This window comes from Anneissia japonica, unplaced genomic scaffold, assembly GCF_011630105.1.
Source record: "Anneissia japonica isolate Jap-2015-1 unplaced genomic scaffold, ASM1163010v1 scaffold9668_len1562885_cov226, whole genome shotgun sequence".
In the NCBI taxonomy this organism is placed as follows: Eukaryota; Metazoa; Echinodermata; class Crinoidea; order Comatulida; family Comatulidae; genus Anneissia; species Anneissia japonica.
In genome coordinates this window covers 1,141,524-1,161,835 of record NW_022711326.1, presented here as the reverse complement: position 1 = coordinate 1,161,835, position 20,312 = coordinate 1,141,524, and the positions used below count along the sequence as shown (strand labels likewise).

General features: G+C 33.6%; 1 protein-coding gene across 2 annotated transcripts; it reads right to left on the bottom strand.

Annotated features, from left to right (window-relative positions):
* Window positions 1-6,334: 6,334 nt before the first annotated feature.
* Window positions 6,335-19,377, bottom strand: LOC117107404 (leishmanolysin-like peptidase 2). Of its 2 annotated transcripts, none has more exons than XM_033249077.1 (18): window positions 19,295-19,377; window positions 16,980-17,600; window positions 15,229-15,319; window positions 14,538-14,589; window positions 13,539-13,679; window positions 12,806-12,925; window positions 12,421-12,499; window positions 12,173-12,321; window positions 11,636-11,701; window positions 10,830-10,999; window positions 10,481-10,574; window positions 9,893-10,000; window positions 9,262-9,387; window positions 9,018-9,153; window positions 8,246-8,396; window positions 7,447-7,532; window positions 7,115-7,217; window positions 6,335-6,765 (listed from the first exon to the last, which is right to left on the bottom strand). In XM_033249077.1, exons 2-18 carry the CDS (start codon window positions 17,299-17,301, stop codon window positions 6,513-6,515), a joined length of 2,247 nt encoding a protein of 748 aa, XP_033104968.1. In that variant the 5' UTR covers window positions 17,302-17,600; window positions 19,295-19,377; the 3' UTR covers window positions 6,335-6,512. The 2 variants fall into 2 exon arrangements, with proteins under 2 accessions (XP_033104968.1, XP_033104969.1); XM_033249078.1 differs by lacking the exon at window positions 19,295-19,377 and adding an exon at window positions 18,989-19,163.
* Window positions 19,378-20,312: the final 935 nt, after the last annotated feature.

Genomic DNA, 20,312 nt, shown 5'->3' with positions numbered 1-20,312 from the left:
AAATGGAATTGAAATGAAAAGTAGACTCATTGATGCTTAAATTAAGTACGATAGGGAGGGGGATGGAGTAGGTGCCACACATTCAAATAACTGGAAGACATTGCATTTATTGCCAGGTGATGATGACGGTGATGATGGAGAAATGTGCCACTTTGCAGTTACTGTAACTGTATACGAATAAATATCATTTAAGGTGAAAGACCCTCATTTAATTGCCAACATTTTCAACAAGCTTGAAATTGGTCATTTTTTTTCCAATATCAACAAATCTGTCGCGGAATTATTTTCCCACAACAATTTTTGAATATGTTGTTGATTCCATCTTCTTGGATACACAAACCATAGATAAGGCTAGGAAATGACAGCAGTTTGTAAATTTTATAGTTGTGTATTAAATATCTCTAATTTTGTGGGTGGTGTTTTGATTAATATAAAGTGCTACAGCACCTCCTTTCTTAGATTTACGTCTGTAGGCCATTTGGAATTAAACGCTCCATCAAGTGATATGGACGAATGAAATGAATCATTAAATTTTTACTCTAAAACTAAAAATTAAAATTAATCTCCATAGAATAATAAATAAATAAATAAATCTCTATAAATAAATAATAAATACCTCAAAACCTCTAACAGCAGCTCTATTAATAACCCCAACCCACCCTAAAACCGAATCCTAATGTTTGAATGTTTATTTGGGCAAATTTGGCCAAATTTTGTGAAAAGTTCTCAATATAGGCCTAATAAAACGTAGACTTGTTTTGGATAATTATGTTATTTTGTACAAAAGCTTTGATTCTAATCGTATACCTTTACTTACATTGAACGTTCGTACTCGCACTAAATGATAATAATAACAACCCATTACTCTAATAATAACCCATGAGGTTAGACCTATACTATTAGAATCACCAAATCAACATTTTCGCTTTAACACGTTTCAATTCCCTTTCTAATAATATTATGCCAGTTTTTATAATCGCACTATACAATTATGTAACACTCATACACCCTGGGTCAATTTTCCATATTCTGCTGTATGATAAATATATTTCAGCGCACTGACACTCGAACCTTACAAATAATTAAGATTAATTTTAATGATAATAGTGATATAATGTTTCAATATAGACCTTAGAAATGCATTGTGGTGAAATAATTTCTGTTGCAATTTTTCAGGGTTGCGCCCCTTTTTAAGCTTAATGATTATTATTTATATTAATCAATATAAATAAATCTCGAGAGATAAAAATAAATAAATCTTGATATAGATACCGTGCCATTTATTGTTCAGAAGAGACTTTACAATCAAAAATAGCAAATGGTCTACATCGTTTCTTTTTTACTTTCGTTACACAATTTACATAATTGTTGGCTGACCAAGACTCTTTTCTGCTTCAAGTTCATCGGGTAACTCTGAAGGGCAGTGACAGTGACTAAAACTGTATTTTGTGTTGTACCTTACATAAAACCAGTCCAGATGCGTCTATAATCGTGAATTACGTTGGAATAATTATAATGTAACTGATGAGCCCACCAAGTTTGAGGATTATACGATTATTGTTATCATTTGTAGGGGCGCTTATTCAAACGGGGCGCTTAAGAAAATGTTGGCTTTTGTGTGGGCGATTATCGAGAGGGGCGCCTATTTAAATACGGGTGGCTTAAAGAAAAGTAAATATAAGAAAGAAAAAAAGGAATGAAAAGAAAGAATCATAAGAAAGAAAATGAAAGGATATTCAAGGACACCTATGAAAAAGTATAAGAATGAAATTGAAAGAAAGAGAAGAAGGAATTATTAGAAAGGAATTAATTATATGAAAGGAAAGATAAGAACAGAAAATACTATAAGAAAGAAAAAGGAAAGAAAAGAATGAAACATAAGAAAGAAAAGGATATTCAAGAACACCTACGAAAGGTAAGAAAAAAATAGAAAGAATGAAAGAAAAGAAAAGAAAGAATTAAAACCAAAGAAAAAGAAAAGTAAATATAAGAAAGAAAAAGGAATGAAAAAAAAGAAAGAAATGTTATTCAATGCAACCTAAGAAATGGTAAAAAGAAAGAAAAGGACAAGAAAGAAAGAATCAGGATACGAAAGAATCAATAAGATAAGATAAAATGAGATATATATGAAAAAGCATAAGAAATGGAAAAAGAAAGAAAAGAAATAAAGTAAATATAAGAAAAAATAAGGATACATAGCAAACAAAGAAAAAGAAGAGTTTAGATAAGGAAATATTACAAAGAAAATTTAAAGAAATAATGCATAAGGAGGCATTAGAAAGAAAGCGGAAAGGAAAGAAAAGATACCGTAATTAAAAGGAAAAGGAAGACGAAAGAAAGAAAAGGTACCGTAGGTAAAATTTAATAGGAATCACGGAAAGTTAAAGAAGCATAGAATGAAAGTGAAAGAGAAGATAAGTAATTAGACGGTTAGCTAATACTAAAATAGAAAACAAAAACAAGGAACGTGAAAGTAAAATATAAGGTCAGCTAACATATTTTTTCTCTAGGGTCCCCCTTTTGTTTTGCAAAGTTAAAGCTTGTCAACTACTCTGGTAGTCAATCACAACCACTTGTTCTGTCGATTCAGAACGGTTAAGAACTTTATTATTATTATTATTCGCGAGTGTACGGTATATGTACAATAGTGGGCTGACAAACTGAAATCATAATGATACTATTCATAATACTCATCAATTTTAATAATAATTTAAAAAAAAAATGTTTAATGATGATGATGATTATGATTACGATTACCGTATTGTCCTTGGACGTGTGTACCGCAGCTCCCTATTTTATACCAATAAACCTATTATAATCTATTGTTATAGGTCGAGCAACCATTCCATATTTATATATATTTTTTCTTCTTTGTTCAGTTTTCTCTCTCTCCCCCCTCTGTCTACCCTGAATAGTATCTATACGTTATTAGATTTTATTGATTTTAATTATCGGTTTATGTATATATTATAATGGTTAATGGATTAATTTTAAATGTAATGTATGCAATATGATATCGTTTTTCATATATTGTACCTATCTCCCCTTTACTCTCATATTAGAAATAAAACGAAAAATAAATAAAACTATGATCGTGAACCAAAAGGAGAGTTTGCGGTCGTCGGTTACTGGATGGATGTGGGATGCGCTGCGTAACGTCGATGTAGTAACCGTAAAAAATGTCTATTATTTTGTTTATCCCTCCCCCCCCCCTATTGCTAATTCCATACTCGAAATCATAAATAAAACGATAAATTAATAAAACAATTATAATCGTGAACCAAAAGGAGAGCTTACGTTCATCGGTTGCTGAATGGATGTGTGTTGCGCTACGCAACGTCGATGTAGTCACCGTCAAAGATTTCTATTATTTTGTCTTTCCATCTCTCTTCCTCTATCGCTAATTCCATACTCGAAATCAGAAATAAATAAATAAATAAATAAATAAAACTATGATCGTGAACCAAAAGCTTTTCAAGTTCAAAAGAACATTTATTTCTCAAAAGTAATAATAATGCATAGGCCTATATAAAATAATAAATAACCAGCCAAGTTTGAGGGGCGAAAACCAGAAAGCGGAGCTTGTGTAGGGCTGCCCTGAAATAAACACACAGAAAAACCAAAGCCAAAACAGGACAGGACAGGACAACAGGAGACAAGATAGACAAAGCAGACAACACGAGGATGCTCAGAAATGCAATTTTTTTTTCTTTTATAATTTTGGGACAAAAACAAAATGTAACGAGTTGGTAATGGAGATCGAGAATGGCTAGAAGGAGAAAATTATGCATAACTTGATAAGAGATGTTTTTTAAGTCTTGAACAGAAGTTTTTGTTAGAGTAGGAATTATACATGTTGTGAGGGAGATTGTTCCATAGCTTAGGACCAGTATATTAAATATTGTGCCGGAAAGAAGTGGCTCTATGAAAGGGAATATGTAGATGATTTGAAGAGCGGGTAAAATGACTATGATAATCAAAATTAAAATGAAGTAATGATTTGAATTGAGGGGGACAGACAGAAATTTACCCATGAAAAAATAAAAGCGCATTGCTGAAGATGATTGATGTCATGAATTTTTAGAAGACCAAGGGAGGAAAATAAAGGATCGGTGTGGGCTCGCGGAGTGCACCCGACATTAAATTCGAACGGCTTTCTTCTGAAGGAGTAACAGTTTATTAAGATGGGAAGGGTAAGTGTTGGACCAGACCAATTTGCAATCATTCAGGTAGGGAAGGATCAAAGAACAGTATATTTTGGGGAACAAAAGAGGATAACCTGTAAATAATGTCGATAATTTTAGCAATTTCATTTTTAACTTCAGATATTATGTGTTTTTTCCAACTTAAACTGTTATCAATAACAACACCTACAAATTTAGTTTCATTAACGAGAGGGGGTTTACCTGATTATTAATTTTGAGTTGATTTATGTAATTATCATATGGTCTATGGACATTTTGAAAGATAATGTAATTGCACTTCTTCAAATTGACAGAGTTTAGCAGAGAAATATTTGAGAACATTAGGTAAATTATCATTGGAAATTTTTAAAAGGGATTCGATATCATTAGCCGAATGGAGAAGGGAGTATCATCTGCATATAAATAAAATATAAAATAAATAATAAATATAAAGAAATAATTTGGAAGAATAATGTTAATGGATTAATATTAAATGTAATGTATGCAATATGATATCGTTTTTTCATACATTGTACCTATCTCCCCTTTACTCTCATATTCGAAATCAGAAATAAAACGAAAAAATAAATAAAACTATGATTGTGAACCAAAAGGAGAGTTCGCTCGTGGGTTACTGGATGGATGTGGGATGCGCTGCGTAACGTCGATGTAGTCACCGTCAAAGATTTCTATTATTTTGTCTCTCCCTCTCTCTCCCTCTATCGCTAATTCCATACTCGAAATCAGAAATAAAACAAAAAAAATAAATAAAACTATGATCGTGAACCAAAAGGAGAGCTTGCGGTCATCGGTTACTGGATGGATGTGGGATGCGCTGCCATGAATATTCTTCGACGTATCATAACAGTGCTACATACGGTTGAACACGTTCAAACAAACATACAACTACTGCAAACATTTTTTCTACTAGCTTCCATGCCTTTATGTGTATAGGGGAGTTAGCTGCCCGACCCGGGAAGGAGGGGACAGTCATTCAACGCAAAAATATCAATTTTATATCGAACGGAGTAAACCTAACGATACATCATTCCAAAGCATCAACGGGGAAACCTCCGGTGGTCATTTCAATTGCTAGGCAAAAAGATAAATCTTTCTGTCCGGTTTTCCAGTTACGCGAGTATATCACACACTTTCGACTTACCAGGGGACCACTCTTTCAACACATGGATGGTCGGGCGGTGTCACCCCAATACATTTCTTAAAAGTTCAAAGCAACCAAACATTATTGGTTTAACCCAGCCTTGTATAAGGGTCATATCATAGTTTTAGGATAGGAGCAGCCACCCAGGCAGCAGCGATGGGTTGCTCTGAACTAATTTTAAAAATGGGGCGTTAAAACACGAAAAAAAACTGTTCCAAAGGCATGTTTGCATACATTTTTATATCATTTGAAACATCTTACTTGAATCTACTATCCTGTGTATGATATGATGGTGATCAGGCATAGAGGTTTAAAGAAAAATACAAACATATTATGGTGATTAATCCTGGTGTGATTAATCGACGTTAAGGTAAATAAAACTCGAAAAAAGAACTGTTCCAAAGGCATGTTTGCATACGTTTTTATATCATTTGAAACATCTTACTTTAATCTATTATACTGTGTATGATGATGGTGATCAGGCATACCGATTTCAAGAAAAATACAAAAACAACATGGTGTCCCTGTGCATTTTTGCATACGTATTTGTACAAACCAAAGTTGTCAGTTAGGCCTATTTCATTTGAAACCAGTGTCAGTATAATCTTAGGTAAGCAAGTGCACGCATACTACGTGCACATGACAATCGCAACGCTCGTTCCTCTCTCATTGTGTTGACGTTGGGAACGTTTTACCTTCTTATCATGCACGATAATACTTTCTTCCTATTTATTATTTGTATATGAATGAAATACTAATAATAGTTCCGTGCATTTTAGAATTCTGAGAATAGTCATCGTAATTGTTATTTTTTTAAAGAAACATCGTACCGACATCATTATTTTGGATCAAGTCCGGTAAAGGTCCATTGTGTATCAATGTATACAAGTGTCAATCAATAAATAAGCCTTGCAACTCAAAAACTTCATATGCAGCAAAATATTTATTATCTTTTGTATATTTTAATAAAATCTATAAAATCATTCCAAGAACCCAAACATTATATAAATATATTATTATATTACAAAAAGATCTTAAGTAAAAAATATGTAAAGTCAGTCAGTTATTTGCATAAAAAATTTTCAATATTGTGTAACATTTTAAAACATATATCCTGGCATTCTTATTAAAATGTTCCTACTTAGAAACTTGCTCTCTAAAATAGCTTATATCTTAGGATTCTTTTTACGAGTTGTTTGGCGTGATTGCATTTTAATGTTGACTTTAGGAGGCTGACCGATATCTGTTATGTCGAGGGGGGCAACTCGTTGAGAACAGGCCTTTCTCTTACAAAGACAGACTACAACTATGAGAACGATAGCACCGATAATTGAGAACATGATAACCACAGCTAAAGTTACACCAGTCAGCTCAGTTGGTGAAATAGTTGATGTTGCCCAGCTCAAGGTATCAATTATCCTATAGTAATTAAAATACAGAAAAAGCATAAATAATTAATAGAATTACTCAAGTCAAACTAATTTTATTGTCAATAACAATAAGGTTTTTAATTTCTTCCTCGGAATACATCAAAAAGTGAACATAAGGATAATAAAACATAAATGAACATCATCAAAAAGATAGGTATAAAAATACAGTTATCTAGTATTCTCCCACAATGTTCATTCATAATAAATATAATTATTATTATCATTGTAACTTGCCTAACATATATTACAAGTCAAGGATTAATCTAAAACACTGTCCCTGCCATCCAAAATAAAACAAAACAAAAAACTTTTAAATTAACCATTAAACAATTGGTTACCTGATAGTTGTTGCCGTCAGGTTTTGACCATGATGAACAATTGTGAACTTGTTAGATTTAACAACCTCTTCCAAGGATTTATAAACATTGTAGGAAGAAATTTCTGAAACAGATCATTAAAATATGAAAGTATTTGTGAATACATAATCACAATATAATTTATAGGAAACAAAATATGAAACAGTTATAATACAGTATTGATCTGGCTATACTCAGCATTTTGCATAAAACATTACTCAAAATGGTAGATGATAGGCCAATTCTCATGTTAGTAGGGTATATTAATGTATAATTTATAATATTTTATATTACATAATATTATTTATACTTACTGCATTCAGGTGTTGAATGCTGGATGCTTAATATCACAAACACACAGTCTATAGTGACCTCCAACTCAAAAACATCCAAGCGATCCCTGAAAAATTATAGTTCATAGAATAAATATTACTATTAACATACATTTTCGAAGCAAGTTATGAAAACATTTGTAATATCTACACAAAAAAAACCCACAGAAATCCACAGGGGGAAAAAAAAGATTCCGGAAAACAGCAGATTGGCTCACTTGTAAATTTACAAAATCTAGAAGATTATTTTTGATGAGAAAAGAGAGAATTACTAAAGCAGAAGACATACTAAAAAAAATTGGGCAATACAAAAACGAAAGGGTATGTTACTGAGCCAAATATGCATTAAAAATACAATACTTTTGGAGGTGTGCAACATGTAATGTAGTTGAATATCTATAGTGCCTTATACAGAAGTATCAACAAGCTTGAGGTTTGGACAAGCTCATACATTAATTGCTTCTTCCTTAAGGATCACTCAATGTCTGAGCTACCTGATAAATAGGTGCCAGCTACTCTCGTCTATCCAAACAGGCACTGTATGGATCAGTAGTAATTCCCTGCTCATCTTGAAATATATACTGGGTTCTTTATAGTGTACATGAGGATTGTGTACACTAGATCTACAGTTTATAGTCGTTATTTGAGAAGGCTTATTGCACCACCAGAACCATATACGGTATAATAGATGAGCATGCTTCTCAAACCACCGACAGCATTATGACATTAGCAGCTCGGCCATTTGTCTTGGAACGTAATCTTATTGAAGGTTGCGACTTACTGTGATACGTTGGTTATTGAAAGAATCCTTTGATTAACTGCATGAAGCAAGTCCACATCGCCATCCTCATCACGTGTGTGTGAAGCGTTCATGTCATCAAACGCAATTTCTATTACAAGGTTGTCGTTGTATGAGCTTGGCAGGTCAGAGTCTGTCAAAACATCCAACAAACATGATTACATACACAACAAGAAATACTTAATCAAAAGAGAGAAAAAAATAAATATTTAATCAGAAACAACTGTCAAATGTTAACAAACATGACAACATACATGACAAGAAATATTTAATCAGAAATGACTGTTAACTGTTATTCACCTAACAGGGTAAAGGCCTCACACTAGCAATTACAATGCTTATGTAATATATTAGATGTTTTTCAATATTTACTATTCTCTGATGACTGTCTTAATGATGAGGACAGAGATACAGTTTAATTTTCGTTGTCATCATCAGTGACAACCTTATCCTATCAGATCCATTGATTATTTAGGTATTGTTCTATTTTACCCATGCAAAATACATTAATATCTATCTACTGTACACAGTGAACTACTTCACTAATTCTGATGAAGTCTCATCGACTGCTTGAGTGAAAAGCTTGTAAATAAAATCATATAATTAGTGAAAAAGTGCTACCAACTGATTGCATATTTACTGAATAATACAGCTACTGTACTCAACTATCTTGAGAGCCATCATCATCATTATCACCATTATTAATATTATCATCACAACCATCATCATCATCACCACCATCATCACTATTTACCTTGATGTTCAGTGGTTGGGTGAATAGTGCTGGCTTCAGGTAAATCAGGAAGACTAAATAGATTTGATATGGAAGAGCGATTCTGACAAATGACCTCAAACGGTGGGCAATGAACTTCACGTGAATAACCAGCAATCTAATAGACAACATAATAGATTTGAAAGAACCTTCTTTCTATAACTTAGCTACAGAATTTGTGAATTTGTTATTAACTAATTTGAAATGATGGCAGTCCTGAACTTACCAAGACAGTGTCATTAGAATAGCATCTGTGCCACTCTATCCCGGCTACCAAAATCTCATAGGTGTCTTCCTCCCAGTCACATCGGGTTTTGTAACAATGACCCTTTGACTCATCACCAATGAAAGTCTATTAAGAAGAATTATTACACAAATTAACAACATTATTATTTATACACCTGCTACTTTTGGTTGTCAACTCATGCTACTGGTTCAGAAGTAAATGTTAAGGTAGTTTTCAACCCATGCTACCGATGGGCGTCAAGCACTGCTACCAGGGCCATCAACCTATGCTACTAGGGGTTTTCAACCCATGGTACTGGTTGTTGAGAATCACAAGCTACTGACTGTGGACATGTCATTCTACTATTTTTCATCAACCCATGGCACCAGTACTTGGACATCCTAATGCTACTTTTGGTTGGACAAACAATGCTGCTACTGGTTAAAATGCTATTGGTGTTTGCAAAAAACCTAATGTTGCTAGTGCAAGGATAACCAAAATAGTAAAATTTAGAAAAAAAATGGTGGCCATGGTATGTAATACTAATTCCACCACCAGCCACTTCCCTCCCAATGCAGTAAAAATCAATGAAATATAATCAAGTGTTAAAGATTACAAATTATTTCCTTACATCATTTCTTAAGTCAGTTACAAAACATTTGCTACCCGTTCCATAAAGCTCACCAGTCTGTTGTAATTCTTCAGAAAAATGAGAATTACTTTCCTCTGAACACAAACCCTATTAAGACAGAAACAAAAATTTAATAGAATAGGCTATGCTCTATGCCATTACTATGTTTATTTAGAAAGTAGAAAATTATTTAAATTGGAGAAAGAATTTAGGATACTTATCATAATATTTTTTTTACCATGGAAAAATAAACAACCCATTTACTTCATCATATTCTCAAGAGTACAAAGCATACACTAGGAGGAATTTATCAACGTTGTATGTACTCTATAATAAAGATGATCTCAAAATGACAACAATCATCATTTTATTGTGTACTCTTTTTGGGGGAAGGGGGCCACAATAAGAGGGATTAATAGTTGGTAGAGCAAATTTAAACAATAATTGGAGGACCATATTTATTATCAGGATGAGATATTGATTTGGTTACAATACATTTTCACAAAAATTATTTAACATTTAGGAGATAACTTTCAAATTAAAGGGCGAGTTTCTTCTATCCATGGAATTAGCAGACAAAATACTTACATGATCAATAACAGTAAACAGGCTACAAGACTCTAAGTACTCATTGCTGGAACAACTTCCTTTATCACCATGGAGATAGTGACAGCCAGATATACTAAAATTTAAAAAGAGAGGTTAAAGTTTTATAGCAACCCCACCATCTATTATGAAAATACTGTGTATTGTAAATGTTTAGATTGTATACAGGCTAAACATGCACTGCCAAAATGATACAATATAGACAGAAGCATATACAGTACTGGCACATAAAAACAACTTCATGTGAAGAAAAATAAATTAATACAATTGAAATAAATATATAAAAATAGAGTGGATTTCAATTTGATTTTAATAACCTAAAAAGATTTACCTTTCATTGGAACAAAAATAAGGAGGATCTGAACACGTGTCTAGTAAACCAAACGCACAGCCTGCATTGCGCCCCCATGGCATGCTCTGAGCGTACTCAAAGTTGGCCTTGTACCAACCAGTGTCTTCAAACACAGCTAAGGTGATTGGGTCCAGGAATGTAACATGGGCCTAAAAAGACATGAATTACCAGTTACCATGTAACCTGATATTGGAAGCTAAAGATGGTTACCTTAGATTAGAAAACATAATATGTTGTGTTTAACTGGATCTCATTGGAGAGTTTATATATGGCCATAATTGAGGCTCCATTCACGCTTTCAGAATCTAAGCGACATACCTATAATGGGGAATAGAACTTCATATTGTGAATCATGGAGGAATTAGTGTAGTTCTGTACCTTTCATCCTTGCTGGATGATTCTCTTTCTAAACTAATTCCTCCATGTGTGAATATAGCAAAGATCGTAAACACCAAGCTATATTTTTTACTTCAAGACCACATTTCTAATTATTTAAATTTAAAGCAGTACCAATAACATGTTCTTCTCAAAACTATTTGCTAAATAAGAAAACTTTGATATTTATTTCTATTCTCCTCTCCTCTGACAATCTCTAAAAAAATAATTTGCGAAACAAGGTATAAAAAGTTTGGTCTTACAATCACCAGGTAGTGCTATATGGACCCACTAGTGCTATATGCTATATGAATCCAATACAAGGCTGATGTTAATATGTGGGTTACAAACTAAGCATAAGAAACAAAATAAGATACAAATATTAAGATGATATGAGAGGAGAGACTTACCTGGGTAATAACGGGTGCCATGATAGAGCCTGCCATCATCCTCATCTCCCAATGTGACTTTGATTCCTGTAAAGAAAAATAATGAAGTGTTACGTATTTCCAATTTTGTATTTTGCAAATGGGTGATATGGCAAAATATTTTTAAGTTTTTGTGTTATTAATTTTGGTGCCGAATTTTAATATATTTTTCTTCTTTATACTAGGTATCATGTATAGTAGATATTTACTGCTCTCCACAGGGCCCAGTTATATTTAATATTTAAGTCTCACAATGATCCTTAGGGAGTGGAGTTGTTTTAGTCGTAAGAAAAAATCCTGGTATCACAGGAATTGAACCCAGGAAGATTAGAGGCAAGCATCTTAACCACTTAAGCTATTCAACTCTACTCCATTTGTATAAGCTCTCCATTCTGCCTCTGTGTATGAATGTGTGGTATATTTATAGATTCACTTGCTGGCCCATAAAATGTACTAAAATACATAACATGGCAATAATATGTAATGGATTCTAAACTTAGACTATATTCATCATTTTACCTGATTCTCCAACAAACTACCAAAGCCATTCTGAAAACAGTTGAAATGTTCTCTTGCCTTCAGCATTACGGTAGGGGTCAGCAACACGGATTGACCTTTATTGTCCACTACCATCGTGTTCTCTCGTTTTGGGCAATCTAATCCAGTTGCTAAACAATGGAAAAAGATTTGAAAAATTCTTCACAAGCTGTATCTATACTATTTGAATTACTTGGTTTTTTATTCACTTTTACAAGAAAGAAAGTTACCTGAACTGGAACAGTCACGGAATTCATCATATAAACGATGTGTGAAACCTAATATATGAAAGATCTCATGTATAGTCACCTGAAAAATTAGAATTATAAAATTAATACAATAACAATATGTATGATAATAGTAATGAGAATAATAATGATGATGATGTGATGAAAATGATAATAGGCCTACAGTAATGAAAACTATGTGATGATGAGGAGGAAGATGGTGATAATGATGATGAACATAATGATAGTGATGATGAAAATGAAGATGATCATGATGATTATGATTTGATGTTGATGATGATGATGGTGATAATGATGATGTTAATGAAGATGATGATAATGATTGATGATTAGTTATGCAATAAAAGAGGCAATACCACACACTTACTGTGGTGAGCTTATCAACATCAGTGAAATCGTGAAAACTATGTGGACATAAGTTCATGAAACCAGCAACCGGCCGTCCATTTTGATCAACTCTGCAGAACTGGGCGTGGGCTAGAACACCCTGCCATCAAAAACATATTCATTTCAATTTGAATAAATTTCTTTTATTGCTACATATGCTATCATAGGCCAATATCTGCACAACATAAGTATATCATACCATTTACTTCAAAGTTTACAAAAAACGAACATAAAAATGTACCGGTGGTACATAGCAAAAATACAAAAAACGAAATGGTGTCTCGGTTCACATTTATCACAAACATTGAATAGAAATAACCTCTATTTCAAGGTCGAACAAATTCTTTGACTAAAATAAAATCAGGATGTGTTACTACGGAAACTCAATGCAAATATGACTCTAGATAATGTTAGACAAGCTTAGAGACTTAATAATAGCCTCCTCTAACCAGACTTGATAATTTAGGTAACTGGTTACACCACTGTAATTCAATGGTCTACAATAATAGACCACAAGTTATGTCACAATTATAGATGTCTTTGCATTTAGACTATCTATAGACAGTTTTTAGAAATTCACCCTACTAGCTTCTATAAGAAAGTGAGTAGGCCAATAATATTACAAATTCTTGCATCTGTGCCATTATATGGAAGGGGTAATAACAAATTTGACTGCCTTCCTAAAAGTTTGATTTAAACAAATTCTGCCTTACTTCTGAGTCACAAAATTGTGTCTGCACATATATGACAATATCTGTATTTGCTATACCACCCCCTTGTGTCTTAATCACACGTATAGGTTCAGGATGGGTCGAATTCCACAGCCATGCACCTTCTAAATGATCATCTGGAATCTAAATAAATTATTGGAAAAGCATTAAAAAAAATCAACCAACAGTAGAATCAAACAGCAGAGTGCAGAATTCTTATTTAGCAAACAACATTTTTGAAAGATCGACAGAGTTGGGCAGAAAAAAAAATAATGAATTTAGATTTCATTTAGCAAAATTGTTTCACAAAATTTTGTTTAAAAATGAAATCATGTAAGGTAAAAAAAATAATACAGGATGCCTCAAGGCCTCTGCTCGTCCTACTGTGTGGTCATATAAAGACTGCAATGTACAATGTCAACACTTCAGTACACTGACAATGCTTTAAACTTAATGGTGAGGAAGAAGTAAATATTATCATATTGGGAGATTCATGCAGTGATGGATTGAAGGGGTGGCCCAGCTGGTCTCCACCCCCTCCCCCCGCCCACCCACTAAAACTTTTGAATTATAAAAAAAAATGAAGAAAAAAATGAATTTATATATTTTAGCGCCTTGAGCACTACTGCAGTGGATTTGTGCACTTTTAATTCTTATTATTATTTATGTATTATTATTATTATTATATTCAAATTTAAATCTGACAGTGCCATGTCCAGCTATCTAGAGGTGCCATAATCATGGTTGGGCTATGGTGGTCTAACACCCTCCATCTGTGAAAGTCCCTTCCTGGGCCGCTCTATTTTGAATCCGTGGATCCTCCACTGTTACTGTCTCTTTCGTTTTGGAGGTACTGTATGATAAAAGTTTTGCCTAAATTCATATGACAAGCAATGCGGGTAGTGTACTCCAAAGGGTGGCAGTGCACACCTTTAAAAGAGGAACACGTCCACATTGATGAGACTAAAAAATTAAATCATATCATGTATATTTTTTACTTACTTGCACATCTTTACATTTTTCAGGTATAATAACAGTATTTGCTCTTGAACACCTGATAAACAAAAATTGAAGAAATCAATCAGAAAGTAAAGGTAGGAGAATAACTCACAACTTGCGACATTGTGCTGAATTGCATATGAGCATTTTCTGTGACTACCTAGCCACCATAAAGAGGCGCTTATAGTAGCTATGTTCACATCATTCCACAACTAAAGGGGCTGAAAATGAACCATAGCATTGGGGAATCCCATACTCTTCTGAAAAATGCAATGGGTTCTTTAAAGTGCATACGAGGCATATAAGCCAGATGTGATGTGTAGGCCTATACACATTTTTTGATGTGTAGGCCTATACCCATTTTGTGATGTGTAGGCCTATACACATTTTGTGATGTGTAGGCCTATACACATTTTGTGATGTGTAGGCCTATACACATTTTGTGATGTGTAGGCCTATACACATTTTTTGATGTGTAGGCCTATACACATTTTTCTTCTGTGTAATAGTTTTAGTAACGACAGGATATTCGTAGCAATGTTTGAGAACCAGTAAAAACTGCATTGTAAATAAATTATTTGAAATATTTTTTCCTGGCCTATCTGCAATACCCTATCACACTAGTATTCAGTTCTTATCCATGGCAACAATTGTGTTTAAAATTCCACATTTTAATGAAGATAATGACACTTACTTTCCATTATTAGGACCATCTATTGATAATATCCCCTTGCAGTAGTTTTCATGTGTCCGTGAAAACAGTAAGGGGCCAGACACTGGTATAACTGCAGGAAGAAAGCGGAGATCAAATACAATGTTTTCAACTTGAATATTTGTTATCATCTAGATTTCCATATCTCCTCAGTCCACACTTCATGTATTTGTGTTTAGCCCTGTTACCATTATTATTATTATTGTACAGTAAATTTATATAGTGCATCTAAAATTCTGGAATAGATACAATAAGGTTTTCAATGTGCTCAGTCTTGCGCAACGTCATCTACGCGCAATTTTGCGTGTTTTACATTATTGATCATATCATCCTAATCAATTGTCATTTCTCAATCATTCTCTTCAGTGGGCATAAACTTCAGGTCAAGGTTGAATGTCATGTACCGAAATATTTCACATGCACGACTTAACGCGCGGACACGCATGCTTCAAAATTTTCAAATGCTCAAAATAACTTTTGACTAAAGCACGTTTTAGGCCATTTTGAGCATTTCAAAATTTTTTGACATTTTCCACTATGCGCATGCATTTTTACGAGCGCAGCATGAATGGAAGCTAGAAATTTCATTTTTTTTACATATTTTGGGTTCTTGACATTGTATTCACAAATTTCCATTTTTTTTTCAGTCATCTTATGGCCAATAGCAATGCCGTAAGTGCGCATCAGACATAGGGATCTTTGCACGCGTTTGTGCCAACATACAGTAAAAATATATGCTAAAATCAGGCCTATTTTTAATCAGTTACTAATAGCTTCTTAGGACGAAAGGTGACCCCCAATTTTTATTACATATTCTGAAAGCACACGAGTTGTAGATATGATTTTATAGATCATAATGGCTGATCGGACATTGTGACGTTATCATATTCCCATCTGAATTCAACAAAACTGAATTTTATCTATGACGTCATTTTGAAAAATACGCATATGAGTGTATCTCGCTTATCCTTGATCGATCACCTTCCAATTTTGAGTAAGTTATAGTTGAGACAATTACCTTTCATAAATGTGACTTTTCTTACATTTTGATGACGTCATCATGGTAAAAATAAATGTTTTTTTCTGGGCCCCCCCCCCTCATCTTTCTTTCTTCAAATCTTTGATGACCCCATATCATCACATTCAATGGGCACAAAATTCAGGTCAAGGTTGGATGTCATGTACCTTAACTTTCTGTGTGCGCGTAATAATGTGCGCGTACGTGTGCGTCAAAATTAAAATATGCTTAAAATCATGCCTATTTTTAATCAGTTATAGCTCCTTAGGATGAAAGGTGACCCCCAATTTTTATTACAAATTCTGAAAGAACATGAGTTGTAGATATGATTTTATAGATCATTTTGGCTAATCAGACATTGTGACATGATCATATTGCCATCTTAATTTTAAAAAACAAATTTTGATTTATTTTTTTGAACCTTTTTTTTTAACCTATCTCGCTTTATTGATCGATCGTCTCCCACCTTCGAGCATGTTATAGCTGAGACAATTTCCTTTCTCATTGTTTAATCATTTTTCACTTTGGACGTCATTATGGTCAAAATGAATGTTTTTCTAACCTCTCCCCACCTCTTTCTTTAAATCTTATTTTTCCATATTTCACTTTTAAGCGCTGCAAGATTTCTTTTGCATGACAAGCGGATCACCTAACTTGTCCTCAGTGACGAGTTCAAATCTAGTTTCTAAAATATTTTGTTAATAAGCTTTTTTACCTGACAAGACATGCTGAATTACGTTAACTGCTTTTTTCACTATAATTTTCACTTTTTCTTGATTATCTGATTCCAAATTACTAAGGTCATAATAGTATGGCATTATTCGCAAAGGTTTGTACAAAGAAGTCACTGATCGCTTATCTCGTAAGAAATCTGCATAGTTAATGATTATCCTTTGGATCTGCAAACTTTGAACTTCATCATGTATACATCTATGAACTGATTCAGAAGTCTCCATCTGGTAAGATCCTACCATCATCAAAATAGCGATAATACATTTTAACCAAAAAGCAAACCTCATGGTGTACTTTAACATCATTTATAATATCTAGGATTGATTCAAAATCTGATATCTGTTATCAAATTTGAGCTGAATCATATTGACATGTGCTCGAGGTTTGAGATTTTGAATAATGAATGAGCTGCTCTTATGAGGCAACAAAGTACTTCGGCCTCCTTACAAAATCTTGTGCTTCAATTTCAGTTTTCATTTGAGATGCATACTGTATCCATGTATCCTTTAGATGCATCTACATAGAGGGTGCTTGCAGTTTAATTACATTATACAATGATATTGGAATACATCTAAATCCATTGCACTCCAATCTACTTGCTGTCCTAGAAGAAGAAAAAAAAAAATGAGCGACGCAAATTATCCCTGAAAGTCAGGTTCCGGAGGAAAACAAATTTTTGATATGCTGTAGCACTGATTTTTCTAATACAGAAAAACTGGGGAATAGTGAATGAGACACAGATTTTTGAATATTTAAAAACTGGGGGAAAAGGGGCGGTTTTTTTACACTAAATTATGTATGCTCAACTGATTGTCAATACAGTCCGAATTAGTTTGGTGAAATCACTTTTTTGGTTTGTGTTTTTGAGTATGATCTTATCAACTTCATTTGAAATTTAGAAGATGGCTGGAAATTACATTATCAGATTTTTCTCATATTTTTTCACAAGTCACTGAAACAAACTGGCAACCCAAATTAGGGTCATGGCCTATAGTTTGGGAAACATAGGGCTACTGCTTTTTTTATATTTACTTTTATACATGGTTAATGAAAAGAATAATCACATATTGTATTTAATTATTTTTTATCTTAAAAATTTAAAATTAAACATAACTACGCTCATAAAAATAATTATTTTCTTATCTTAGTCATTCGTAATCGTTATTCTTTCCACTCGCTTTAAGAAAGGGGTTTTGAACTGTATAGACGAATGGTTAATTGTGGGGAAAATTGATAATGATGTTATCAAGTCATTATTACTGTACTGTTGATAGTCTTGCCACACTACACCAATGATTTGTGCACCTTCTGACACCTAGATATGTAAACATAATTTTCTATGGTGAATAACAACTACAATTACAGTTACTCCGATTTAAAAATACAAATCGCAAATTTAGGGCCTACAAATACAATTACAACATAATTCAATTACAAATATAATTTGCTTTTTTAAATACAAAACCCCAATCGGAGATAAAAAAAACTGTGAATTCAGAATGAAATATGCGCAATCCCATAGTTTTAAAATATAGGCTTAAGTTATTGTTATCAGTTATCTGGTAGTTAGATTTGCCAAGAATGTAATTCAAACATGGAATAAAAAAAAAAAAAACCAGAACTTTAGTGCACAGAGCATTTTCGCACTTAAAGTAAACGAAAGTACTACAGTATTTCACTCACAAATACAAGAATAGGGCGATGATCAATGCGCCCTATTGTTCGCACTAAATGCATCCACTCGAAATGGCATTCTCTTGATCAAAGTGGTTGATCTAGGCCCTAACTCATAACTAGGTAACACTCTACCACGCCCACCCCTGGGACTGAGGGTTCTTCAGATAATTAGAGCTCAGCCCCAACCATCATGGTGGGCTGAGGTGGGTGTGTACCGCTGCTTAGCACACTCCACCCTCCACCCTCTGCATGGACGGTGCCAATCATCTAGGTAGGTCGTAGTCATATTATGGAGAAAACAAGGCGTAGGCCTACCTCACTATGCTAGGCCTAGCCTGGCCAAGTGCCTCTCTGCCTGCTCAGCCTGAGGAGGGCCTCCTAGCTAGACTAGTAGTAGTACTAGCCTAGTACTAGGCCTAGCCTAGTAGTAGCCTAGGGCCAACCCATGATTCTCTACTACTACTAGGCCTACTACTACTACTAGTCTAGGCCTAACACTACTAGGCTAGCCTGCTAAATAATTAAACTACATAACTTAATCTTGATAGAGTAATTGAAAAACTCCTATTGCAGTATCACTCAATGGTTGAGTAGAAGCAAAATAATAGAGTGGAGGTTTACCTTTGTTCCCAATATCCGGATACAATGATAAACAACAAAACAAAGCAGTTCATGCTTAAAAAACTTGCAAGAGAATCGGTGGCGCCCCCATCGTTTCAATTACAAGAAACTATTTATAACGTAGTGAAACACAGTGCCTATAACGCTTATTTTGCATTAATAGATAATGCTATAGGCCTACCAATAACAGTGACTCTCGGCTCCAACAAATCAACTCGACTACAAATTCGCATTCGTTCGTTTTCATTTAATTCATATTTGTCTCATTCAGAAGATAACGAAATCATTGAGATGTATTCCCATTAAGTGAAGTGAATCAAATTATAGAATGGGTCTAACTTTCTAAAAAGGCAAACAAAAGTTATTACCAACAATATTTTTTTAAAATTAAATAATAGCTAAGATACCGGTACTAATGCAAATCATGTTTATTTTAAACGAACAGAAAAACAATTAGATCAAGAGAAGAGAATAAAATGACATCAGCATTTAGTGATCAACGTTTATTTTTGTTTCCCAACACGTTTCGTTCGTAAATGCTAAAGGAAAAAAAAATTTAATAAGTATAGGCTTACAAAATCGAAGTATCTGATAGGATTTATTCCATAAGAATAGAAGAGAAATCTAACCAAGCAATAATGAAAATATATAATAATTATTATTATTATTAGTAGTAGTAGTATATACTCTACAACCACGTTCGATTCAGCGGCTTAATACAGCAATTCCATATGGTCAAAATGAGCACATTCGATTCAATACATCGCTGACATCAAACAGTTATAAAAATAACAACATATTATTTACTTGGAAATAGTGGAAATATACGAAAAGTCGTAACTGAATTTTTCGTAAAATTGCGAGATCACTACAACCAGATTTTCATGATTTTATTTCTTAGTCCTCTTGGCTACTCTCACAACCGCCTCCTTCACCGGAAGTTCACTAGTTCAAAGCGCAGAGATGGACTATTTACAAACGTTATGATATGCACCCGTAGGGTATTTAATGATTTCAT